This window comes from Protopterus annectens, chromosome 1.part1, assembly GCF_019279795.1.
Source record: "Protopterus annectens isolate FY-2018-M chromosome 1.part1, PAN1.0, whole genome shotgun sequence".
Classification (NCBI taxonomy): domain Eukaryota; kingdom Metazoa; phylum Chordata; order Ceratodontiformes; family Protopteridae; genus Protopterus; species Protopterus annectens.
Genome location: NC_056726.1, coordinates 1,702,127,474 through 1,702,155,098, shown reverse-complemented (window position 1 = coordinate 1,702,155,098; position 27,625 = coordinate 1,702,127,474). Strand labels below are relative to the sequence as shown.

Genomic DNA, 27,625 nt, shown 5'->3' with positions numbered 1-27,625 from the left:
GGGGGTCAAAGCCCCACCCCCATACACACATGCATGTAGAAAGGGTCTTTTCCCACTATAATTTTATAAAGCATTTGAGATATAAATTTTTAGCTTACACACTTCTACCTTTCCCATTTAGAACTGATTTCCAGTATTGCATTTCTATTGCTACATTAAGAAAGCAAACCAACAGAATGGCATTTTGTGATTCAGAGTTTTGATAAGCTCAAGTAGACTAAAATTATTAGACTAACAAATACCTTCCTTACAGCATCAAATAATAGACTAGCTTAATGCAAGACCTAAGTCTTAACTTACGAGGCCCATCACTTCAGTTTTGCTAATAAAGATCAACTCACATCAGAAGGCAAAACAGCATGCCCAACACACTAGTCAAAGGTGACTTGATAGTGAGGCACACTGATGTCCCACTCACTAGGTTGAATAAGGAGAAAGTAGCAGTCAGGTGCCAGGATCTGCCACATAATGCATGCACTCAGGTCCCTCAACAACAGGTACAAATATGACTCTGTCATTGTGCATGTGTGTGTGAATGACCTGAGATGTACCTTCCTGGACTACATGAAAAGAGACATGGAGGAGCTCTCGGATTATGTAGCCCAGGCGGGTATGAACCTAGCCCTGAGCAGCCTCCTACCATCACCCAGAATATTACCACAGTACAAGCAGAAAATGATTGATTTCAGCAATTACATACATACATACAAATGTTTCAAGCATGGGCATTAAAGCCCTTCTAGCTTGCCAATATAGCAAAACACTTGTTCCCATAATAAATGTCCAGGCTGTTCTTAAAAATATCTAAACTAGTACTTGCTTTAATGTAATTTGGTAGTCTGTTCCAAGCATCAGCTACTCTGTCAGAGAACCAATTAGTACACTTCTCATTCCTATAGAATCTTCTACATAGGTTATCTGACGATTCTCTAGTACTTTTTGATAACCCCAAACATTCCCAGAGGTAGTTGTCCCTAAATGCCCTATATACCTGAACAAGAAGTTCAGATTTCAGATATTTTAGTCTTTCAAAATAACTTAGATTTTCACATCCGTGGATGCCCTTAGTATATTTCTGCTGTACTCTTTCCAGTTTATTCATGCTTGTTTTCCTATAGGGTTTCCATATTGTTATTCCATACTCAAGTTTGGGTCTAATGTAACTAACAAACAATGACTTCATTATGTTTGATTTCCTAGACTTTATAAATCTTTTTATACAACCTATAGTTCTATAACTATCATTAGCCAATTGGTTGATGTGATTAGAAAAACTCATAGCTGAATCTACCCATATACCCAGGTCCTTAAATGAGTCTACAGTTTCAATCACTGTCTTCTGTATTAAATATTCACCTTTCAGTTTATGTCTCCCAAATCTCATATGCTTAGTTTTGATGTATTTATCAACATATTATTCTCCTGTGCCCAAATGGTTAATTTAGTCAAATTATTTTGCAGACATGCCTTATCTGTTACACTTGTAATCAGTTTACCCAATTTCAGGTCATCAACATATAGACTGTGGAACACCTCAGATGAAAACATAAGGTCTGAAAGATACAATCTAAACAAGTAAGGGCCTAGTACAGAGCGCTGTGGGACACCTTGACTGTAATCAAGGATTTCACCTGTCCAGTTGGTGTGTGATACTTGCCATGTCCTATTTGTAAGCCATGCAGCTATCCATCTTATCAACAGTGCATTAATATCTAGTTGTACTAATCTATTGATCAGTGTTTTGTGCATTTGGCTAAGTTTCTGGTGTCATTCTAAGGGGATACAGTATCTGTCTGCCTGGGATGACATGATTGACATACCTTGATGCTTTGCCAGAGATGGCCTGCATCTGTCACCCCTGGGCTTCCAGATACTGGCCAAGGCTCTTGCCACCCCTATAGTGCCTTTTTTAGGTGGTGTTCCAAAGACCTAATTACCACTGTAACAGCTACAAACAAATGCAATCTGAGGGTCATGCTGCAAAATGCTAGAAGTCTAAATCTCAAAATGCACTCACTCGAAGCACTCCTTAAAATGGAGAACATTGACATTTGTGCTGTAACAGAGACCTGGTTCAAGGCAGCAGAAATCACCCCTGCACAACCAGACTATAACTCATTCCACACCTTTCGGCCCCAGAACTTGAACCGAAGCTCCAAAGGTGGTGGTGTTTCCATATTCATAAAGGATGCGCAAACCTCCAGACTGGTAGCCCAACATAGCACATCAGAGATACTTCAGGTGCAGCTAACATTGGGTAAGACAGCAATTCAGGTCGTAGCCTGCTATAGATCCCCAGCCATGTCCCAAGACTAACACTCCATGTTCCTAAGCACCCTGGAGAATATTAGGGTCCAACCTAACACTCTCATACTGGGTGACTTCAACTACCCCTCCATTAACTGGGAAAACTACTCATGTACCAATACACTTGCCCAGCATTTCCTGGAATTCACTAATTCCAATGCCCTGGACCAGCTTGTTCTTACCCCCACTAGAGGTAGCAACATCCTTGACCTGGTCATTACTAACATGGGCGACTGTTGCACTATAGCAATAGTCAACTCCTCCCTGGTTAGATCCGACCACAAACTAATCACCTTGGAAATCCTCATTCCTCCCACTCCCACCCCCACCCGCAAAGGTAACCACCATGAAAAACTTCTCCAAAGCTAACTTTGGACTCCTAAAAACAGAGGTGACTAACTTCACGGCACCCATGCAATTAGAGAACAGCTGCATGACCACCAAATCATACACTAATGCCCTGTATGAACACGTACACAAATACATGGATCTTGCCATACCCAATAGAACCAAGATGCTCTCCTCCAAAAAAAGGAAGCCAATCTGGTGGTCCCCTGCCATAAACAAACTCTACAACAGAACGAGGAAACTGATGTGGAATAAGCTGAAGTCCCAAGACTGGAAAAACTCTGTTATCAGCCTCAACAAAAAGTTGAGATCCTTCATCAAAACCTCTAAAGCTAGCTATAAAAACAGAATTGCAGCAGATTGTAAAGACAACCACAAGGCCTTCTATAGCTATGTAAAGAATCTCCACTGCAATACCCAGATTTCCCCAGAGCTATTGCACAATGGCACCTTCTATACTGAGCCAACAGATATTGCCAATATACTGGCCAACAGATTCAGTGCCAACTTTACCCCTCTCTCCCCCACTAAAGGACCAATCACAATACCAGTAGATTGCAAGCCACCCAGTACTACTGCTGCACAGGTTAAAACAGCACTGTCCAAGGCCAAGAATACAGCTTCTATGGGACATGACAATATCCCTGGCTGTGTTCTACATGAACTACAGAGTGAACTGGCACCTCACCTGTGTGCCCTGTTCACTCACAGCCTCACCTCAGACTTTGTTCCTACCGAATGGCGTACTGCTACAGTCATCCATCTCCACAAAGGAGGAGCGACTACAGACCCTGGGAACTATCGCCCCATTAGCCTGATGAGTCTGCTATGCAAAACTATGGAATGCATCATCATGGACCTAATAAACAAGGATACAGGGAATCTCCAAACTCTGGATCCCACACAATTTGATTTTGTGAAGGGTGAACCATGCCTGCTCAACCTGGTTGACTTCTTTGAGTCAGTCACCAGAGCTGTGGATGAAGGCAAGGTGGTTGATGCAGCCTACCTTGATCTGGCCAAGGCCTTTGATAGCATTCCCCACTCAGGAATCATAGCAAAACTCACTAAGCTAGGCATCAACCCCTATATCACTAGGTGGGTTTCAACTGGCTCACAGATAGAACTCACAGCGTGAAAGTAGCTGACTCCAAGTCAGACTGCCAACCAGTCACGAGTGGAATCCCACAGGGTTCAATCCTGGGTCCTCTCCTGTTTGGTATCTACTTCTCTGAAGTCCAGGCCAACACGAACGGACTCTGGCTGACAAAGTTCACAGATGATTGCAAGTTGGGAGCCATATTTAACTCCCCAAGTAATGTTGACATCATACAGAAAGTCCTCACTGAGAACAATGACTGGTGTCAGAACCATGGCCTTAAGCTCAATGCCAAAAAAAGTGTCGTCATCCCCTTTGGGAAAAACCCAGTTCCCATGAATTACCACATCAATGGTAGTCCACCGAAACACAGAAGGCATTAGAAGAGATCTGGGAACACGGGTTGACAGCAATCTCTCTTTTAACCACCACATTGCCACTGTGGTCAGAAGAAAGTCCTTCTATGTGGCACATCTTATTACTAAGGGTTTTGCATCTAGGAAGAAAGAGGTCATTGTCGCCCTTTACTCTTCCCTCATTTGGCCAATCATCGAGTACAATGCCCCATTTGGCATGTACCTCACTAGACAACTACAACAACTGGAGAGGCCACAAGAGTACCTTACAAAGAGGATCCTAGGCCTTAAACACTTGTCCTATATGGACAGACTCAAAAAACTCCATCTATTCTCTGTCTCATATTGCCTACTTAGAGGCGATCTCTGCTTGACTTATAAAGCCATGTCTAACCCAGCTCTGTTAGAAATGCTACATCTAAAGAAATCCCAGTCCCTCTGCACTACATGCTCCAGATACCTCACCCTCATTACCACAATCAACAGAACAAGTTGGAGGGACAGGTTCATAACCCAGAGGCTGCCCATGCTATGGAATAGACTTCCCATACATGCCATGCAGAGCACCTCACTGGCCCTCTTCAAGACAAATTTTGATGAGTGGATGGGAAATAGAAAGTTCACCCTGGGGATCAATCCAGTAGCTCTACTTGATAGAGGCACTGGGAACTAAGGTCAGGTGGTACAATGCCAGGGTAATCCTTTGGGCTAGGCTTGTAAAGGCTCCAGGGCCATTAACCTAGTACACACCTATGAACCTATGAACCTAAATACAGATCTCTGATAATGTAGTCCAACTTAAGCACTATTATGGATTAAGAATATGGGCTATGACATGAGGCAGAAAAGTCATCTGTCTGTTTAAAGAAATAAAATGAACAGAGGTTCTCTGTTAATAACAACTCTTGTTGCACTATATTAGCAACATACTATAGTTCTAATTATATAGAAATTGTCTTCTATTGGCTGATTTCCATAAGAATAAAAGATAGACACTCAGAACACCACCCAAACTATCCTTCATAGGTTATGGTAGATAATTTTTACATATTCATAGTCTGTTTGACGTACAACACCCAAAATTAGATCAGACAAGAATGTCTACAGTATTTGCCTTAAAATATAAAAGTTTGCAATCTCCCCTAATGTACAAAGTAGTGCACATTCTGGAATTGCTCTGGATTGGGCATTATGCCATGCTTGAGTGTCCAGTCTGTCCCCTGATGATTAATCAAGCTACCATTTTTATAAATCTTATGGCAAAAACAAGCCCAACTGCAGAGAATATTATTTATTCTAATAAAATTCTGACAGAGTAGCCTATATATTTTTGATAGTGTCTATGACTTTTTTTGGAACTAAGTACCAACCTCTGTCTGTGCCACATAAAAATAATGAGCACAAAATAATTCCCACACTACAGTTGTTTTGTAGCCTTTACTAATTAAGTTCTCCAAAGGCAGGGACTGAATTCTAACAGTTTTAGCTACTGCAATTTGCTGGCTACTGTTATGTACCTAATAGCCATGTTGGTTAATTTCCATGCTTTGCATCTCTGGCAAGCCTTACTATGTATACCCCACAGCTTGAGTGAACTCTTTCACAGACTAGGGTGTTACACACTGCTTCCTAATTTTATTTGGTTTTATTTATTTTACATTTATTTTACACTTGATTACCGGGAAAGTCCAACTGGACACATGTCCTTTTTCAGCCAAGGCCTGGGGAGAAAAGCTCCACAATTTTATAATTTATTTTAAATTTTATATATATATATATATATATATATATATATATATATATAAATGGTATTTATTTTTACCAACTTTGATTCTGAAATTTGGAAACTATATTCATGACTAAGTTTTTTATTTATTTTATATGGGAGGCTATCATTACTGTTTCTTGTAATTCATCATTTTCCATGATACTTTAGAGCAGTGTGGCATGTAGCAGCAGTCATAAATTCTAGATTATTCTGGGAAGTGAAAACTTCTCCAGTTTGGAGTAATCCATCCTATAGAACTACTATCTTGGGCAGGCATTTAGTTACTCCTAGATTTAAAGTTTTACACATTCTTCTCAGATTGCAGCCGTGGACGATGCTTTGTGTTTACTTTACTGCAAAGCTGCTCTAGAGTACATACAATATTTCCCTATCAGTCACTTGTTTTCTCAAAAGGCAACACCTTCATATGGGAAAGTGAACAATCTTAGTTGTGGTCATGCTGAATTTCTTGGCTGGACTTTCACAGTGCTGTTATTCAGGTTTGTTTCACTAACCAATTTTTTCATGCTTTACAAAATGAAATGCTGAAAGTAGAAGCAAGAGGTAGCTTTCTTGCTCTCCATGTTATCAGTCTAATGTTTTTCTGTTGTTCGCTTATACTGGACCATTTGATTCTTCAGGACAGTGTGTTCCTCTTACAGGATCCCCCGGTCTATTATTTCTTTTTCCCTGTGTTTCACTTGGGATAACTGCAAATGAAATTTCTTCTCGTGATTATTCAGCCTAAATGTTGTTCATGATAAGGTTTCCATTACCTTTTTCATCATTTTATTTCTGTTGGCAATTGGTTTCTTATCCTCATTTATGCCTGTAGTAGTTATAAGTAGTTGTATTACTTAGCAGCATTACATTGCAATGATTTTTTTCCAGCCAAGTTTTACAGTCTGTTAAGCATTGTTCAGATTTACCACTCTGCAGACACTAGTGTTGTCTGTGCAGCTTTCAATTTTTTTCAACTGAAAAAATATCTAGAGTTGACTGCGTATATGAATAAATACAAGGGAAAAAGAAACACATGCTTAGTATAGTTGGCATTCACTAGCATACCCATAAGACAAATCCTCAATACTTTTTGTTACTGTGATATTATTTATGGGTTCATTTGTTACTGGGAAACAGGTCGAGTCTTTATAGAGATTTTTCAGATTTGACATGGGACACAACAGAAGAAACAAATGTGATGTATAAGTTATTTTAATGTTTGTTATTCAGTCAACAAGCATGCCTTTGCAAAACAGAAGGAATCAGGAGTATAAGCAAAACACAAGTGAACAAATTTGTTACATTTCAGTCTGCAACAATTTAAACTTCCTAGCAAATAGAACAAGGTAAAAAAAAAACAGAACAGAAACGGATCACAAATTGTCTGGAAGAGCTGTGCAACCAGCTGAACTGATAAGCAAGCAGAAAAATGTCTATATAGAAAGTGAATAAGGTCTATCATAAAGGTAACCTTAGGATCTGGATGGCGGAAAATCTAGGATTCTATTTCTGGAGGAAAAGCAGTGAGGAAAGTTCTGAAGCTAAAGAAATAGCTTTGTGGCAATACTTGTACCGATATCCTCTGATGTAGCAGACAAGTACTAGAAAGGCAAGAAAGCTACAGAAATGACAACTGCTGATGCAGATTCTTGAGCACCGGACAATTTTGGAGAGGCTATGCAAATGACTGCTAGTGATATTGAATAGGCTCTGGCAAAAGCATATGCCACCTTGGGAGAAAAAAGTAAGAATTTACTCAGACTGTAGTAAGTAATAGCACTGATGTGCTAACCACTGCTGCAGAAACTGCCAACCATGAGAATGGACATTTTGAGGAACTACTTTGTTCATGGGCACGCTCTCCTTTCCAAATATATTGCCTGAATCTTACGGAGGCTTGGGCTTCTTCACTCTCAGCAAAGTAATAGTGGTTGGTACAGAGAAAGATAAAGCAAGGAAAATATGTACCCTAGGCCACACCCCTATGTCATAACTGCCCCTCCATAAGACAGTCTGACTGAGATCATTACCAGGAGATGAAGTAGATGGTTTAAAGCCATCAAGTGAACATTATCATTATTGTGTATAGACAGCTTGTAAGATACTGTCTTTAGAAACATTTTTTTTAAGAAAGACGAGTTTGACATATACACATTTTACAAGCTGTCTGTAAAAGACTAGGACCATTATTGCCTGACAGCTTGTAAAATATTATTTTTATAAAATTTATTTTGGGACTTTTATATGCAGGTGCCCATACCAGACACTCTGCTTATCCCACCTTTTTTACAGCAGTAGTCTCAGTCCTCCATGGTGGTAAAGATAGAGCTGAAGATAAAGTTTAGCTGGAGATGTTGAAGGCACTGTGCTGGACTGGGGTAATATAACTAACTCACCTTTTGGGAGATGTTGAAGGCACTGTGCAGGACTGGGGTAACATGACTAACTCACCTTTTGGGAAATGTTGAAGGCACTGTGCAGGACTGGGGTGAAATGACTAACTCACCTTTTGAGAGATGTTGAAGGCACTGTGCAGGACTGGGGTAATATGACTAACTCACCTTTTGAGAGATGCTGAAGGCACTGTGCAGGACTGGGGTAACATGACTAACTCACCTTTTGAGAGATGTTGAAGGCACTGTGCAGGACTGTGGAAATATGACTAACTCACCTTTTGAGAGATGTTGAAGGCACTGTGCAGGACTGGGGAAATATGACTAACTCACCTTTTGAGAGATGTTGAAGGCACTGTGCAGGACTGGGGTAACATGACTAACTCACCTTTTGGGAGATGTTGAAGGCACTGTGCAGGACTGGGAAAATATGATTAACTCACCTTTTGGGAGATGTTGAAGGCACTGTGCAGGACTGGGGTAACATAACTAACTCACCTTTTGGGAGATGTTGAAGGCACTGTGCAGGACTGGGGTAATATGACTAACTCACCTTTTGAGAGATGTTGAAGGCACTGTGCAGGACTGGGGTAATTTGACTAACTCACCTTTTGAGAGATGTTGAAGGCACTGTGCAGGACTGGGGTAACATAACTAACTCACCTTTTGGGAGATGTTGAAGGCACTGTGCAGGACTGGGGTAATATGACTAACTCACCTTTTGAGAGATGTTGAAGGCACTGTGCAGGACTGGGGTAATTTGACTAACTCACCTTTTGAGAGATGTTGAAGGCACTGTGCAGGACTGGGGTAATATGACTAACTCACCTTTTGGGAGATGCTGAAGTCACTGTGCAGGACTGGGTAATTTGACTAACTCACCTTTTGAGAGATGTTGAAGGTACTGTGCAGGACTGGGGTAACATGACTAACTCACCTTTTGGGAGATGTTGAAGGCACTGTGCAGGACTGGGGTAACATAACTAACTCACCTTTTGGGAGATGTTGAAGGCACTGTGCAGGACTGGGGTAATATGACTAACTCACCTTTTGGGAGATGTTGAAGGCACTGTGCAGGACTGGGGAAATATGACTAACTCACCCTTTGGGAGATGTTGAAGGCACTGTGCAGGACTGGGGTAATATGACTAACTCACCTTTTGGGAGATGTTGAAGGCACTGTGCAGGACTGGGAAAATATGACTAGCTCACCCTTTGGGAGATGTTGAAGGCACTGTGCAGGACTGGGGTAATATGACTAACTCACCTTTTGGGAGATGCTGAAGGCACTGTGCAGGACTGGGTAATTTGACTAACTCACCTTTTGAGAGCTGTTGAAGGCACTGTGCAGGACTGGAGTAACATGACTAACTCATCTTTTGGGAGATGCTGAAGGCACTGTGCAGGACTGGGGTAACATGAGTAACTCACATTTTGGGAGATGTTGAAGGCACTGTGCAGGACTGGGGTAATATAACTAACTCACCTTTTGAGAGCTGTTGAAGGCACTGTGCAGGACTGGAGTAACATGACTAACTCATCTTTTGGGAGATGCTGAAGGCACTGTGCAGGACTGGGGTAACATGAGTAACTCACATTTTGGGAGATGTTGAAGGCACTGTGCAGGACTGGGGTAACATAACTAACTCACCTTTTGGGAGATGTTGAAGGCACTGTGCAGGACTGGGGAAATATGACTAACTCACCCTTTGGGAGATGTTGAAGGCACTGTGCAGGACTGGGGTAACATGAGTAACTCACATTTTGGGAGATGTTGAAGGCACTGTGCAGGACTGGGGTAATATGACTAACTCACCTTTTGGGAGATGTTGAAGGCACTGTGCAGGACTGGGGTAATATGACTAACTCACCTTTTGGGAGATGTTGAAGGCACTGTGCAGGACTGGGGTAACATGACTAACTCACCTTTTGGGAGATGTTGAAGGCACTGTGCAGGACTGGGGTAACATGAGTAACTCACATTTTGGGAGATGTTGAAGGCACTGTGCAGGACTGGGGTAATATGACTAACTCACCTTTTGGGAGATGTTGAAGGCACTGTGCAGGACTGGGGAAATATGACTAACTCACCCTTTGGGAGATGTTGAAGGCACTGTGCAGGACTGGGGTAACATGAGTAACTCACATTTTGGGAGATGTTGAAGGCACTGTGCAGGACTGGGGTAACATGACTAACTCACCTTTTGGGAGATGTTGAAGGCACTGTGTAGGACTGGGGTAATATGACTAACTCATCTTTTGGGAGATTTTGAAGGCACTGTGCAGGACTGGGTTAATATGACTAACTCACCTTTTGGGAGATGTTGAAGGCACTGTGCAGGACTGGGGTAACATGACTAACTCACCTTTTGGGAGATGTTGAAGGCACTTTGCAGGACTGGGGTAACATGACTAACTCACCTTTTGGGAGATGTTGAAGGCACTGTGCAGGACTGGGGTAATATGACTAACTCACCTTTTTAAGTGCTGCATGGAAGAAAGCATTGATACCACTTACCATACTCACTGGGTGAAAGTCCATAGTTTTGAATAAAGAGAACCTGAAGGAGCACTGCAGCAATAGTGAGATCACACTCCTCAGGCTCACTGAAAAAGCATGTGCTACACTGATGTTGAGAATGCTTTCACTGATAGTATAACTTTAGATTTGGGATGAAAAGTGTAGAGTCTGACAAATATAAACAATGTAATAACAGTTCTCCTTCTCTGTCACTGTTACAGTATTCTTCACATCAGGGGTCTCCTGCCAAGGATAGCTCAACTTAAGTCAGTATACCAAAGCCTTTAGATCTTCTATGCACCATACATCACACTTATGCTCCCCACACAGGAAGTAGGGCATAAAGATGACGTATGGATGCAGTTACCAAGAACTTCTTTGACATCAGTCTGAATGCCATCATCAATCATCAATCTGAACGCCCTTTGCTGTGTTGATAACTAGCTGTCAGATAAGTGCACTGTTGGGATCTTTTTGTTTTTTTGCTGTTGGTTTTGTTTTCTTTTGGGTTACATAAAGTTCATGTCATCCAAGAAGGAAAAATGGCAGTGTTTATAGTTTCATAGGTAGGTACAAGGCTATCAGCTCAACGGCCTACGTAAGCCTATCGAACAAGGTTGCCTAGCTTACACCACCCAAGAAAGTTATTTTCCTATGCCACTGTCAAGCAGAGACACAGAAGTGATCCCCGGGGTGTATTTCCTATTTCCCATCCACTCATCAAGATTTTTCTTGAAGAGTGCTAATGAAGAACTTTGCTTGACATAGATAGGTAGCCTGTTCCAGAGTATGGGAAGTCTCTGGGACATGTATCTATCCCTCCAGCATGTCCTGTTTATTGTGGTGACAAGGTTTAGGTCCCTAGAGCATGTAGCTCGGAGGGATTGGGATTTCTTTAGGTGGAGCATGTTCATCAGCTCTGGGTTTGACGTAGCTTTATATGTTAGGCAGAGATCACCTTGGAGTAGGCAATATGCTATGGAGTAAAGCTGGAGTTTTTTGAGACTGTCAGTGTAGGGCATTTGTTTGAGGCCAGTAATCCTCTTTGTGAGGTACTTCTGTGGCCTTTCCAGTTGCTGCAGATGTCTTGTGAGGTACATTCCAAAAGGGGTGTTGTACTCTATAATGGGTCTAATGAGTGTCGAATAGAGGGGAACAATGACCTATTTTTTCCTGGATGAGAACCCTTTTATGAAGAGGTGTGCCACATAAAAAGACTTTCTGACTACTGTGGTGATGTGACTATCAAACAAGAGACTACTGGCCACCTGGGTCCCAAGGTCTCTTATCACACATTCAGTGTTAATTAGATTGCTGCCTATGTGGTAGTTTATGGGTACAGAGTCTTTACCAAAGGGGGTGACACTGCACTTTTTGGCATTGAGCTTGAGGCCATGGCTCTGACACCAGGCATCTGTCTCAGCGAGGCCCTTCTGTAGGATGTCCACATCATTTGGGGACTTGACTATGGCTCCTAGTTTGCAGTCATCTGTGAACTTCATTAGCCAGAGGCCTTCTGTGTTAGCCTGTACTTTAGAGAAGTAGATACCAAATAGGAGAGGTCCCAGGACTGAACCCTGTGGTACTCCACGTGTGGGAGGCAGATTCCTCATAAGGATCATCACGAACAGTATTTCTTTTGTTTCAGTGCTTCTCATGATCATACTTCCTGTAGTATCTGTAAGGCTTCTGTGCCTAATACTCTTAGAAGACATTTATCCTCCCTGGCCATCTATTTTGGGAACCAATGATTCAAAAAGTTGGCTAGTGTAGCATGGCAGAATCAGTTAACCTCAAGGTTCTACCATTAAGTAAGAAGGTTAAGAAAACTTGCTTGGATTCCTTGGTTGTTCAGCTTTCACCAAATGTCTCTCTTGAAGCAGGTGACAGCTCTTTAGGCTGTCTGGTGTCACCTTTGGATTCCTGTGCCACAACCCCTTTAGAGGCTGGCACGGATCCTTCCTTTTGCATGTCCTCTGAGGCTTTGAAGGTGTCTGTTATGGACATTGAGAGGGAACTGCGGTTAGTTGTCTTGGAGGGCCTTAGAGGGATTGCACAAATTCTGGTCAGGGAAGAGGTTCTGGGTAACTGAATCTCATCAATGGTCAGATCCTCTAGTGTTTGTTAGGGACAGCATACCTACCAAGAAAAAACAAGACTAAACATTCTTCTTTATGTCCTACGGACCCTTAAAAGAAAATGGCAGGAGTTTGCTCAGCACCTAGTTAATGCATTAATTTTTCTGAAGCCTCCCCAAGTTGTTTCTGTGCCTACTCCACTTTGGACTTCAACTCCTTCTAAAAGGCTTAAGGAACCTGATTTCTAGGATGAGGATTCAGAGTCTGTTGAGGGTTCATTGTCTTATTCTTCTCAAATGCCTCCTCCTTTGGCTTATGGCACTGATGAAGAGGAGTCCAATAGCCCTGAGTCTCCTTTGGATGAGTTGTCTTTTGGGAATACAGTAGCCAGAATGATGGAATATTTTAAGTGGGATTCCTCTCAGGTGTCTGATATCCAAAATAGGTATTATGAGTTGCTTCAGTTTGACATTCTTAAACCTTCTGCATTATCTCTGTGTTGGCTGCTTTGTTAGACACCTTTATAGCTGCATCTATGACTCCTAATTCTTTTCACCCTGCTCCTTAGAAACCTGACATATTCTATAAGGTTTCTGAGGATTGTCAATTCCTGTTTAAATGTCCTTTTGCTGATTCTGCTGTGGTGCTAGTCTCCTCTGACAGGTCTTCAAAGCTTTTGCCCTCTATCAAGCTCCTGCTTCAGATAAGGATAGTAGGACCACTGAGAGGACTGGGAAGAAGGTCTATACTGCTTCCACCTTGGCCTTTAGGGCTTTTAATTGCTAGACCCACATGACCAGATATGCATTGGACTTGATTGCTTGTCAGGTTATTTTTGACCTCCCTGATTCTGAAGGAAAGTCCTCCTCTCTCTCTCTCTCTTTCTCTATTTTGGTTTCTACCTGTAAGGTGACTTGCTACTTTATTAACTGCAGGTATGATGCTGCTGATGTCTCTTCCAGAGCCATTGCTTTTGGAACTGTCATGAGGCATTATTCTTGGCTTCATCTGCAGTCATTACCTGAGGACATTAAAGCCAAGTTGCTAGATCCTCCTTTGGATAATTAAAATGTCTGTGGGACTGCTGCTGGTGATATGTTTGTCTCTTCAAGAATAAGGTAAAGTTTTGAAAGACCTTAAACATATTTTGTGTTCCCTATCCCTAAGTTCCTAAGGAACTACCATACTAGGTCTGTATTTATTTGCAGGCAACCTCAATAGCCCACTAAAGGGAGGAAGGGTGGCAGATGAGCTCCTCCTGCAAATTCATCTCATGATCCTGTGACCCAGAAGCCTCTTTTATCTGACAAGTCTGCATCTCTTTCACATTATGACCATCTAACCCTTGGCCAGGTTTCCCTTGTCTCTTCAGCTTTCCAGCTGTCTTCCAAACTGGCAACTATTCATGTCAGATTGTTGCGTTCTGCCCATGATCTGTCAGGGTTACTTCATAGTGTGGACATCTTTTCCTATTTTTCAGGGAATCATTGACCTCCTCAAGAGCAGCTTCCTCATTTCATAGAGGTTCCTGGGTTCCCAGTGGACCATGTAACTATTCACCCTGTCCTTCTTTCCCAAGTAAGAAAGGGATTCTATTCCAGAATGTTATTGGCTCCTCAAAAGGAGGGTACATGGTGGCCTATTCTGGATCTCTCCTTACCCAACAACTTTCTCAAGGTTCCTTCCTTCCACATGCTTTCTCTTCAAACTCTGTTTCCTCTGTTGTTACCCCTAGGGTTTTCTAGTATCCTTTGATCTGATTGATGCTTGCCTTCATAATCCTATTCACGCTGTTTTCAGGAAGTGTTTATGTTTCTCTATTTCTTCCTCCCATTTGCAGTTCTCTGCTTTGCCCTTTGGCCTTTCTACTGCCCCAAGGGTATTCACAAAATGCCTAGCTCTTGTGATTGCCATTCTGCAGGCTCCAAGACATTCAGATTGTTCCTTATTTAGATTACTTGATAATTCAGGCACCTTCCCCAAGTTTCCTGTTACATGCTTTAGAGTTTAGTATCTCTCTCCTTTGAAGTCTGGGGTTTGCTATTAAACTTCCACAATTATGTCCTGACTCCCTCTCAGGATCATGTAAATCTGGGTTGCAGGATTCAGACAGTGCCAATGTTGGCCTCTCTTCCACCTCCAAAGGTTTTGCCCTTGTCAGTTTTTTTTCAGTCTCATTTTCCTCTTCCCAGAATGCATATATGGAAGCTTCAGTGATACCTGAGATCAGTTTGACTTTAGCATTGCCATCATCTGGATTTCAGATTGCCTCACCTTCCTTGTATCAAGCAGAAATTTGAATGGTGGATTCAACAGCTTACCTTCAACCTGTGCCTACTCTTTCAACTTCCATTTCCTTTTCAAAAACTTTACAGTGATGCCTCAGATATAGGGTGAAGGCTTGCTGTGGTCACCTGAATGTTTAGGGTCTCTGTCCCCTCACCAGAAGTCAGACCATATCACCATCAAAGAAATGAGAGCTCTGAGTCTGGCTGTTCAAGCTTTTAACCCCATGATCTTTCCAGGCTCCCTGAAGGTTTAAAAAGCAATGGTGTCACTGCTCAAAATATCCAAATGACAATTCTAAAACACACCAAACACTTTATTGCACTGCCTCTGTAGGAATTACATCTAGCGTCAACTTTAACAATGGATTTTCTTGCAGTTGTAACAATCTTCTGACTGAGCCATTTAATTCTCTTCCAATTGCCTCCATGGTTATATTAACACAACCACCACTCGACCACCACAGGCTGGTTAAAGCTCTCCTTGTTGAGTATGGTGTCTTCAGTACAACTGCAAGAAAATCCATTGTTAAAGTTGACGCTAGATGTAATTCCTACAGAGGCAGTGCAATAAAGTGTTTGGTGTCCCTGAAGGTTTACACAGAAAAGACCACAGTGATGTTGTATGTCAACAGACAGGGGGGTACAAATTCTTATCTTCTTTGCAGGCTGGCTCTTCAGGCCTTGGATCCAGCTATCAGTTATCAAGTAACTCTTCAGGTGGCATATATTCCTTCAGAGCAGAAACTAATGGCAGACTCTTTGAGCAAGTCAAAAACACAAGATCATGAATGGATGCTTCACAGAGTCATTCTTCTGGACATAAGCCATCTGTTTGATATTACTCAGGGAGATCTTTTTGCCTCCCTTCTGAACAGGTAGCTCCCCCTTTTCTGTTTCATAGTGCCGTGCCATCTGACATGGAAGACAGACACCCTTTCTTTTTTCTTGGAAGGGGATGTTTCTCTATGACTTCCCTCCTCTTCCCCTACTTCCAAAAGTCCTTCAGAAGATTCAGCTGGATTTCCCAAAAATGTTGCTAGTGACTGCCTTTAAGCCAAGGTAGCACCGGTTCTCCCTCTTAAGGCATCTGGCCAGGGTAATCACCACAAATTACCTCATCAGTTAGAACCCCTCACACAGGACAAGGGGTCTCTCATCCAACTCACTTCACCACTCTTCAGCTGACATTGTAGGTGATAGACTGTGATCTCTTTTAGGCACCTCTTTTCTGAGGACATGCTCAGGGTTTTACAGGAGGCAAGAAAACCCACAACCAGGAAGTCTTATGTGTCCAAATGTTAAAAGTTTTCTATCTGCTGCCATGTTCATAGCCACAACTCTTTTTCAGTGGGGGTCCCTCTGGTTCTCTTCTGTTTGTGTGAGTTGTTCCAGTCTGGCTTAGCCTATCTTTCTGTGAAGGCCCATTTGTCAGCTATTTCTGCCTGCCTCCCCTTGAATCCTCCTTTGTCTTCTTGTTTTGAGGTAAAACAGTTTCTTAAAGGCATCCTGCATGTTAGGCCCCCAAGGAAGCCTATTCTCTTCCTTGGAACCTTAATTCTGTTTTGGAAAAATTGACTCAGAGGTCCTTCTGAGCCTGCAATTTCAGCTTCTGTGCACACTGTACCTGGAAGACAGTCTTGTTGCTTGCTGTTTCTTCTGTTCCGAGTGTTTCTGAGCTTCAGACCCTTATGGCCATTCATCCTTTTTTTTTGTTGAAGATTGGTAATGAAGTTTACATTTTGTGCTCAGTGAACACTTAATATTACATTTCCTGAGAAATACTTCAAGATGTCTTTTAGGAGTATTCTTACTGAGATTACAGTATGCTTTCTTATGTCTGCATTAGCATAGAGGTGAGTCCACATTCTTGAGATTATACTATTTTTTTAATATTTATTTTATTTTATTTATTTATTTTACATTTGTTGACTGGGTTTGTCTTCCTGAGATGATAGCCCTTTTTCATCAAAGGCCCAGGGAGAAAAGCTCCACAAATTTCCAATAAAAGTAACAATAAAAATTAAAAAAAAAATAATGATAACATTTTCAGTTGGAACAATAAAAGCATAAAAATTAATTACTGAGTTAAGCTGCCATTTAACATAAGTTATGTGTAGAAACTAATGCAAAGTTTGATAGCTTACCGAAGGATGTTACAGTTAGGATAATACAGGTAGTATATAAACAAGGATATATTTAAGATTGAGTGAAGGTTAATTACCCAAAGGAAGTTACAGTTAGTCAGGATAATACAGGTAGTATACAAATAAGGATATATTTAAGATTGAGTGACGGGTAATTACCTAGATAAGATGGCTAAAATAACTAACATATAAACAAAATTGAAACCATTGAGGGCAGACAGTAGGCTATTCTAAGAAAGGAAGACAGATTATGGAGGGTGTGTACAGTGGCAATGCTGGATTTTGAGCTGTTCAAAAGGTATATCTTGTCACAACTTCTCAACCCTTATTTTCATGGAGAATACATGACATAATAAAAAAGTATTCAAAGCATTTCAAGTTTGGAGACTGCAATGTGGTATCTTGTTGTTTTATAGATCATATTATTTTGTAGGCATCATCTAAACATAACCTCCAACATACACACATGTAAATTATTCAGTACTGTGCGAAACTGAGATAGAATGAGAACTGGGAGGTGAAAATCTTAGGCTATTGTATTTTCCTGAAAAAAAGGAACTTTTTCTCTCTACAGATGTAGAGGAAGGAACTTTTATTGGGGATGTTTAAGCATCTCTGGGTATTGTTCATAAGTCGCACAAGGGAGTCACAACACAAATCTAAGGAATACATTTATTAAACCAAACTATAGAATACATTAATTTTCATTGATGTGGTCAATTGCTTGTTTATTTAATTGTGTACTCTGTTGCAACATCTGCTAGGCAATGAGCAGAAAGACAAAAACAAATTTCTTCAAACACTGAATTGCTGTTTATGATTAGAAATGCAAAAGCTCCTTGCCTGGTAATGTTATTTAAATTTAGAATGTCTGAGATGTTCTATTGAAGACTCGTTACACTACCAAAATTGCACAGTTTTTTTTGATAAAGACATAGGATTTGATCTCACTTTCCTTCAGATGTGTTTATCTTACTGATGAGTTTTCTTTTCTTTTCCAGTACGAACAACATAACTGTTACAGGAACTGGGACTTACACCACTATAATGCAGTTATACAGGTACTCAGATTACACTGGTGTCTACACAATAGCAGACATGCCCTTATCCTTAACAGTAGAAACACCTTTGTACATAGGAGCAAGCATACTATCAGCTGATCCAAGGCTTTCCATGAAGGTGACTTCTTGCTATGCAACGCCAACGAGTAACTCAAACGATGAAACAAAATACAACATTCTCACTAATGAGTAAGTATTATTTTCTTACCTGCCTGTTCGGGTAAACACGAACTGATCAACATTTTCTTCTGAAACAATGGAAGGTATTCACAGTCACTGTTATAATAATCATAAACTAATATTTATATTGCTAGCATGTCTCAGTGGCATAATATGACTTAGAAATGTTTTTGTTCTACAAATGAAGAACAAATCCCACATTTCATCTGATTGTTTCCCAAAAATAATTAATTAATTAGTTATAAAATATTTGACATTGCCTTAGTTTCTGCACTACATTACAATAAAGGGATGTATATTCATTTTCTATGCACAGATTCCAACAGTGTTTCATAGTTAGGGTGATACAGTTGCAGTCAGGTTAGTAACCACAAGAGATTTAGTTTCACAACATGGCATGCATAAAATTAATGATAAAATCAAATATTCTTGTACTGCCCTTTTAAAATGTACTTACATACATGCACACTTACCCACAGGCACACACACATACAAACACACACACACACACACACACACACACACACACACACACACACACACACACACACACACACACACACGTGTTCACATGCGCACACAAGGACTCTACAATTGTCATTACTTGGTGACAATATTTTGCTTTCAAATAAAATGACAATATAATTTTGCTTGTGAAAATTATAGCAGTCATAATGATTGCAGTCATATGTTCCTTTTCTGAAAAACATTTTATCAGGCAGTGTAAAGCATACATGCACTAAATGTTATATGATCTGCCAGGGTACAGTGCAACACACAGGTGTTTTTGCGCTACAAACAGCAAATTACACTGTACTTCCTGTATGCAGCAGAAGTATTACTCTGCATTTAGTAAAATATATCAAGGTAAAACCTGTACACAGTTATGGGTTCAACATATACTACACTGGATGCTTTATCACAACTACATAAATACACGTTGGGCTGGATAAGGATGAGCTCTGACACTACAGAGTAATTGGGGGATTTAGAATCAGATGAGGAGGAATAACATTCCTGTGCCAGAAGAGTATCCATGAGGATGCAACTATTCTCAGTACTTTACTATCTTGACTACTATCTATGTATTCAGGAAACTTCTGTCTATCTCTAGGAAATGACTGAAGATCAGTGCAACACTGCTCTACTCTTGGGAGTTCATTTTACTTTCGAGTGTTGAAAGGGTGGCCTCACTGGTAGAAGGAAAGCGTGAAAATGACTCAACACCTTTTACGATTATTAAACAGAGCAGCATCCTAAATCTCCGCCAACACTAAAAGCCTTAGATTAAGTTCTTGCAAAGAAGGCTAACTTTGCTGAAGGGTACCAAATAAAATAACTGTAATATAATTTTATAATGTAATAATGACTGCAGCCATAATATTTCTTTTCTGGAAAATATTTTATCTAGTAGAGGAAAGCATACATGCACTAAGTGTTGTATGATCTGTCACTTAAAAGGTGTCTGTTTTTTGTCTTTGATCCTTGTTGCTTCAACTGTAGTTTTTCACAATTTGGAGGTTTGTTTTGGGAGTTGATGGCAGTTAAAATGTATTTTGCGATTTTACGGGATATATGCACTTACATATTTTTTTTTAATTGGGAAGTTAAGATTAGGAATAGTCTATTATCAGTAAAAGCTCAAGGAAAAAAAAATTATAAAGGCTGATATTTCATCATACTAAACTGAAAAAACATAATCAGATAATATGCTTTGAGAAAAAAGGTTGGTATGTGACTGCATGCAGCGATGCGGACACATGCACACAGACACACACAGACGCACACACAGATACACACACACACACACACACACACACACACACACACACACACACACACACACACACACACACACACACACACACTAGCATACATACTCTCCCTCTTTATGTGTGTGTATTGGTACTTGTGTTTACCTAGTGATTTACTGCCTTAATAAAGATTGTATTCAAGAAGGAACTTACTAATGAATGGCATATGGGGATTCATGAATTAGAAACCATGTTAAAAGAGGTGGACAGTACATATAACGAGAGTTAGAAAGTGCACAGCTGGAATCTTCTGTGGTGAAAAAAAAAAAGGTTTCAGTTTAAGACTTAGTAATGGAACTTCCTGTGCCATTGTAAAAGAATGTAGGGTCAGATTCAAATCAGTGTAGGGCATTAACTGGCTTTTAGAATCGCTTACAGTCTAGTGCTGTATAAAACCACACATTCAAATGGTATACTTGTCAGATGCTGGTCAGAAGACTTTTGCAGAAGAAGTCACATAGTGCCAATATCTGAGCAAAAACTGTCAGTTGTGGAGATCTTACACATCACTCATGTCCTGTCTCTTGCTGCCATGGTTTAGTTTGCATAAGTGAAAATGTATACCATTAATTCTGCAAGTTAGTTATGTGCATTCAGCATGTCAGTCAAAGATAATGGTCACTGAACCTACTTTGTAGTTCCCAGTCAGACTGGTACATTAATGTAGGGATATATCAGTAAGGAATACTTCAGAAAAGCAGATCTATCTGAGCTTTTGTGTAAAAGATCAAGGCAAATTTAGAGATAAATTTGATGTACAGATTATGCCAAAAGTCAGTGATCTGCTGTCAAGTCACTAATGTAGCTGGAATACAGCCTCATACTGGATATATTTGTGATCCTTCACTGACTATGAGCTGACACAACAGTGAGATTTTTAAAATTTGTTATCATAATAAATGGGAAATGGCAGGTGTTTAATAGACTCTGGTTCCAGAAAATATTATAATTAGGAAAAGCCATTTAACATCTTGTACTGTATCTTTAATATAAACCACATTGATTATCGAACCAAGGATGTAATTGAAATGAATTGAAGCTAATCAAGTATAAATATGTCCACACACTAGTATTCTTTACTCTGATGAAGTTTCCAGAGTGGAAATGAAAGCGCTTAATCAACCTGTTTTGTTTTAAGACTCAATAAATTATTATACTATTATCCGGTCGTTGACTGATCAGTTTTTGGTGCTTACTGCCATTACAAACTGTCTTTGTGGGACTTATTTCTTGCAAATGTGCCCAAACAACCATAATTTGTTCTGTTTAACCTTCACTGCAATTGCATCTACTTTGGTTTCACCTCCAATCTCATTATTTGCTCATCTGCCCCACAGTGTAATCTTACCTCTCATCTCAGGCACTTCATCTCCATCCTGCGTAGCTTCCTCAACTATTCTGCCTTCATGGTTCAGGTTTCTGTACATACTGAAGCACTGGTTGCACTACTGTTTTGTACACCTTACATTTCAGCTTCTTTGGCATTCTTCTGTAAAACAGTCCCCCCACCCCACCCTGACACTCTGATCTAGTTTGCTGTATCCTCTCTGATTATAGCCTTGACCTTCTTTCCTTCTCCTTAACTATCACTCCCAGATATCTGAAACTGTTCAAGTGCTCCACTATTTTCTCTTCTATCTCAGTTTTCAGATTGTTCTGATTTCCTTGTTGACTGCCATAACTGATGTCTTGTCAGTACTCAAATTCATCCCACATGCCTTCAGTTTGGTATTCCATTTCTCCTTCATTTATTGAACTTTTTGCTCAGAATCTGCTTGTAATGTCATATCACCTACATAAAGCAGTTTTGTTGATATGTTGTTCCAATCTTCTCATGCCCCATCTTATTTTCTACTACATATTCATTAATCATTCTCCCTTTCCAGCAGTCTCATGTAGTGTGACAGGAGAGGCGTTTGATACCTCTATACTCTCCTCAGTTGTGAATATCCCTTTGCTCTTGTCCACTGGTACCAGCATACTTACTGTGCAGTCTTCGGGGATGTGGCTTACCCTTCTGATGTCACACTCAAGAATCATTGCTCCCCAAAGTTACCCAACATCTCAATCATATCTGCTGTAAACACCGCTATGCCTGCTGCTTTCCCTAACTTCATTTTCCGTAATGATATTCCTAGATCTTCTAGAGAGGGCTCTTACAATGCAAAGTGTGTATGGGGCTGTTAGGTGGCTTTGCTTCATTCAGAAACTGCTGGTAGTATTCTCTCCATCTGCCTTTGATGTTCTGTGTACTATTGAACAGGTTGAAACTGGCATCCCTTATGATTGGTGTACAATAATCATCTGCTTTATCTTTTTGTCTTTGGCTTTTAACCTAGTAGAGTTTCTTTGTGCCATATGCTGTTACTTTCCAGAAGTTTGTAGAATGTCTTTGATACTGTGTTGTTTGCTAGCATCTTTGTTATCCAGCCAGTATTCCTTCTTAGCCTAGTTTATCTTAGCTATATCCTATTTTTTCCACAATTCCAGCAGTTTCCTTCACTGTCTTTCTCACTGGCGAAATTGAGTCAGTTGTTTGATATATCTATATCTATGCAAATATATTTGCATATATTTCTATCTATCTATCTATCTATCTATCTATCTATCTATCTATCTATCTATCTATCTATCTATCTATCTATCTATCTCTGTCTATCTATCTGTGAAGAATTTCCAAAGAACGTTATTTGATCAACATTAGTAAAAGTAACAGATGTCCTGAAACAAAATTTTACATGAAAACAGAGTGAGGTACTTCAGTGTGTTTCCACTTTTAATAAAAATGTGAAGGAGGATGTGTTCATACCTTCATAAGTTCAAGACTAGTTACTAGCCTGCAGGTCCATGAGGATCTTCAGATGCCTAGCCATACATGTTGTATATTGAACTACCTTTGAATGGCACCAGAATCTAAGCCCACTGTTGAAGTCATTAGTCATTTGTTCGTTTTGTGGCATTATTTTTGGTGATAGTAAAATGCTACTTAAGGCTAGGGTCATTCCTGCCTCAGGCAGATATTCTGAGAGCTCCATCATGACTTTTAATATAATCCAGGGAGATACATCTCGGGTCATTTACACAAATGCCTACTGTATCACATGTATACTTGTGTTGCAAGGACATGAGCGCCTGACAGGCAATTAACCATTATTCTGTCCTTGCATAGCCTGGTGTGCATTGAATCAAAGTGGAGTCAGCTATGACTAGGATGTTGTATTATGTGGATGTTTGCTTTGCAGGCTTTTAAACTGAGACATTGTGACTCTTTGATGTATACTTCGAGGTGGGTGCTGCCTGTCATGACCCAACTCAAATTAGTAAACTAAAAAAACAAAATCCACAGCGGTTTCCTTCAACGCCGTTATTTCAAAAAGATAAATGCTTATTATTTGTAGTGTCTTTGTGTGAGAGTTTTGCCTCTAACTGCAATAAATAACTGTATCTCTTACACATTGAGTCATTGTGTCTAAGTAGTAGGTTGTTGTCATAAACATGAGGCAATTACTGCATTATTTCAACCAAGCTGGCAACAGGGATGGTTAGGAAGGATAAATCCATGGCTCCAGCTGCTTACCAATGTGGGCTGATGGGTGAGCAGCACCTATGATTTTTACAGTTGATTACTGGAGGTGCTGTCTCTCTGGTAGTGGAGATAGTATTAGTCTCATCATAGATGCATGCAGTTAGAATTCAGTGAATCTTAGCTCTTTTTCGCATTAGAAGCAAATGAGTAGCCTTAATCATTACTCAGTATCATTGCTGGAGCCTTCCTGTGTCCTGAAAGAGTGCTCTTCAAACTATCTGGAGATATACAGAGCTGAGTATATTTTTCTGGCACTTCAGAGTTGTGTACTGGTAATTGTTGTTTGACTAATTTTATATCATTGCTGGCTGACTTCAGAGTTGTGCACTGTTATTTTTGCTTCACTGTATAGTTTTTCAGATCTCTGCTGAAGGCCCCCCCCCCCCCCATTTCTCTGTGTCTTAAGTTGGTATGACTGGTTTTACATCCTGTGTGTTATCTGACCATCTCAGGGACTACTTGTATAAAGTTAGACCCTCTTAGTAAAAAAGTCTGCATATCACTGCTGCTGCCTTCCTGTGTCCTGAAAGAGTGCTCTTCAAACTATCTGGAGATATGCAGAGCTGAGTATATTTTCTGGCACTTCAGAGGTGTGTACTTTTAATTGTTGTTTGACTAATTTTATATCACTGCTGGCTGACTTCAGGGTTGTGCACTGTTATTTTTGCTTCACTGTATAGTTTTTCAGATCTCTGCTGAAGGTGTTGGTTTTCCCATACCCACCCTCCCTATTCCTGTGTTGTTGTTTAAATTTGGAGGTTTTTGCAGTTGATCTGGGACACTCCCCCCAGTCCTATCTCTTTACCTCATTCTACCTAATAGACTCCTTCTGCATTGTTTTTAGTCATTTTTAATTTAATTGCATTTTTTAAACTGTTTGGTCTAACATTGCTACATACTCAAGTGTGCTAGCTTGCACTGCATTTGAATTGTTTTGACTGCTGTTTTAGCTACTTTTCTGTATATATATATATATATATATATATATATATATATATATATATATATATAAAAATATATATATATACCTTTCCTGTAACTAGTGTAGTCCAGATTCAGATTTGCAGTATCCAGGACTGTATGTAAGCTTCTGAGCCCCCCAAGCTTTCTGTGTTGGAGGGAAGCCTTCTAGCTTATCAGTGGGAGTGGTAAGCACTAGGTAACCTATCTACCATATAAGGAGTGGTTCTGGCCCAGAAATTGTAGTTATTGCCTGTTTGGGCAGTTTTTCCATCTCTCTCAACTTTCTGATTTAAAAGCCCACATTTGCACTTGTTTCACCCCTTTCCTGTAACTAGTTTAGTCCAGATAGAAAAAAATAAAAACAAATACCGAAACCGGAGCAAATAACCGTTTATTGCAATTCGAACAACTTTCAATTTTCTAACTGTTTGGAGTCAGATGACTATTGGTTACTTTTGGTTAGTTTAGTCCAGATACAGATTGTTACTTTTAGCACTTGAATTTGCTTATTCGTGATCAACACTTGTTCAGAACTTGTAAGCACTAAATAACCTACTAATTACTACAGCACTCAACCTTCCTCATTAACTAGAGGAAAACAGTTTTGGTACTTACTTTCCTCACTTGCTTAGAGAAAAACAGCTCTTGTACTCACTTTCCTCACTTTTCTAGAGGAAAATTGTTTTTTTATTCAGGCATGTCCAAGGGTCAGCTCCCAGTGTTTTCTCCTGTCTATCTGATGAATCTGGGCATCTTGGGGCAATGCAGAATTTGCCTCATGTACACAGACAACCCTCTCCTCCTACCACCCAAAACTACAACCTGTGAGAGATGCACTTATCTAGCCAAACTGAAGGTAAAGCTCTCTCCAATCAAGACTGAACTTGATAGTCAAGAGGAGAAGGTAAACACTTGCACCACACCACACTCATCACATAGTCTCACTAAATCTACACCACCAAAACTACACATAGAAACACAAAAACATTCACAGAGGCTCTCAATAATAATCTGCTCAAGCAACAGAGACCTCCAAAGCAGAAATGCAAGCAACCTCCACCCCCCAACAAAACCCAAATGACACATAGCCCACAGACTCAGTGCGCCACTCAACGTCAGCTAATAAGGCAAAACAATGTACCCAACACACTAGTCATAGGCGACTCTATAGTCAGGCACACTGATATCCCACTCACCAGGCTAAACAAGGAGAAGGTTATCAGCTGCCTGTCGGGTGTCAGGATCTGCCACATAACCCACGCACTCAGGTCACTCCACAACAAGTACAAATATGACTCTGCCATTGTCCATGTTGGTGTGAACGACCTGAGATCTACCTCCCTGGACTACATGAAAAGAGATATGGAAGAGCTCTCCGATCTTGTAGCCCAGGCAGGTATGACCCTAGCCCTGAGTAGCATTCTGCCATCCCCCAGAATGATGCCGCAGTACAAGGACAAAATGATTGACTTCAACAATTGGCTAAGCTTCTGGTGCCATTCTAAAGGGATCCAGTATCTGTCTGCCTGGGATGACATGGTCGAAGGACCACGATGCTTTGCCAGAGATGGCCTGCACCTGTCACCCCTGGGATTCTGGATATGGCTAAGGGTCTTGCCGCCCCTATAGTGCCTTTTTTAGGCAAGGTTCAAATGACACATTCACCACCGTAGCAGGAACAGGCAAGCAAAAACTGAGGGTGATGCTACTCAATGCTAGAAGTCTAAATCTCAAAATGCACTCATTCGAGGCACTCTTTAAAATGGAGAACATCGATATCTGTGCAGTGACTGAGACCTGGTTCAAGGCTCCAGAGAGCACCCCTGCACTACCAGGCTATAACTCATATCACACTTTTTGGCCATGTAACCTGGACCAGAATACCAAAGGCGGAGGTGTGTCCATATTCATTAAGGATATCCACACCTCCAGGCTAGTTGCTCAGCATAACGCAGCTGAGGTTATCCAAGTGCAACTAACTCTGGGCAAAACTGCAATCCAAATTGTAGCTTGCTACAGATCCCCCACCATGTCCCAGGATTCCCACTCCTCTTTTCTTGATGTACTGGAAAATATTAGGGTTCAACCAAACACCCTAATAATGGGCGATTTCAACTACCCCCACCATTAACTGGGAAAACTACTCATGTACCAACTCCTTCGCTCAACGCTTTCTGGATTTCATAAACTCCAATGCCCTGGATCAACTTATCCACACCCCCACCAGGGGCAACAATATCCTAGATGTAGTCATTACCAATATGAGTGACCGGTGTTCCACACCTGAAGTCAACGCCTCATTGGTCCGATCCAACCATAAGCTAATTACCCTAGATATCCACATCCTGCCCCCCCCCCCCCATTAAGGAAACCATGGTAAAAAATTTCTCTAAAGCCAACTTCATGCTTCTTAAGACAGAAGTGGTGAACTTCATGACACCCATGCAGATGGACAATACAGTTAATATACTGAATCCTACACAATTGCACTTTATAAGCACTTACATGAGTGCATGGATTGTGCTATCCCAAACAGAACCAAGACACTATCCTCCAAAAAAGGAAGCCAATCTGGTGGTCCCCTGCCATAAACAAACTGTACAACAGAAGGAAGAAACACTTGCAAAAGAGAGTAAAATCCCATGAGTTGAGGTGCTCCCTGGTCAGCCTCAGTAAGAAGCTGCGATCCCTGAAAAAATCCTCCAAAGCTAGTTAA

General features: G+C 40.6%; 1 protein-coding gene across 1 annotated transcript in view; it reads left to right on the top strand.

The window, feature by feature from the left end:
- LOC122816631 (uromodulin-like) overlaps positions 1–27,625 on the top strand; it is a 340,244-nt gene that overhangs the window by 233,913 nt on the left and 78,706 nt on the right. The window contains exon 5 of the mRNA XM_044089553.1: positions 18,307–18,555. Coding sequence (XP_043945488.1) covers positions 18,307–18,555 — 249 coding nt within the window. The remainder of the gene's footprint in view (positions 1–18,306; positions 18,556–27,625) is intronic.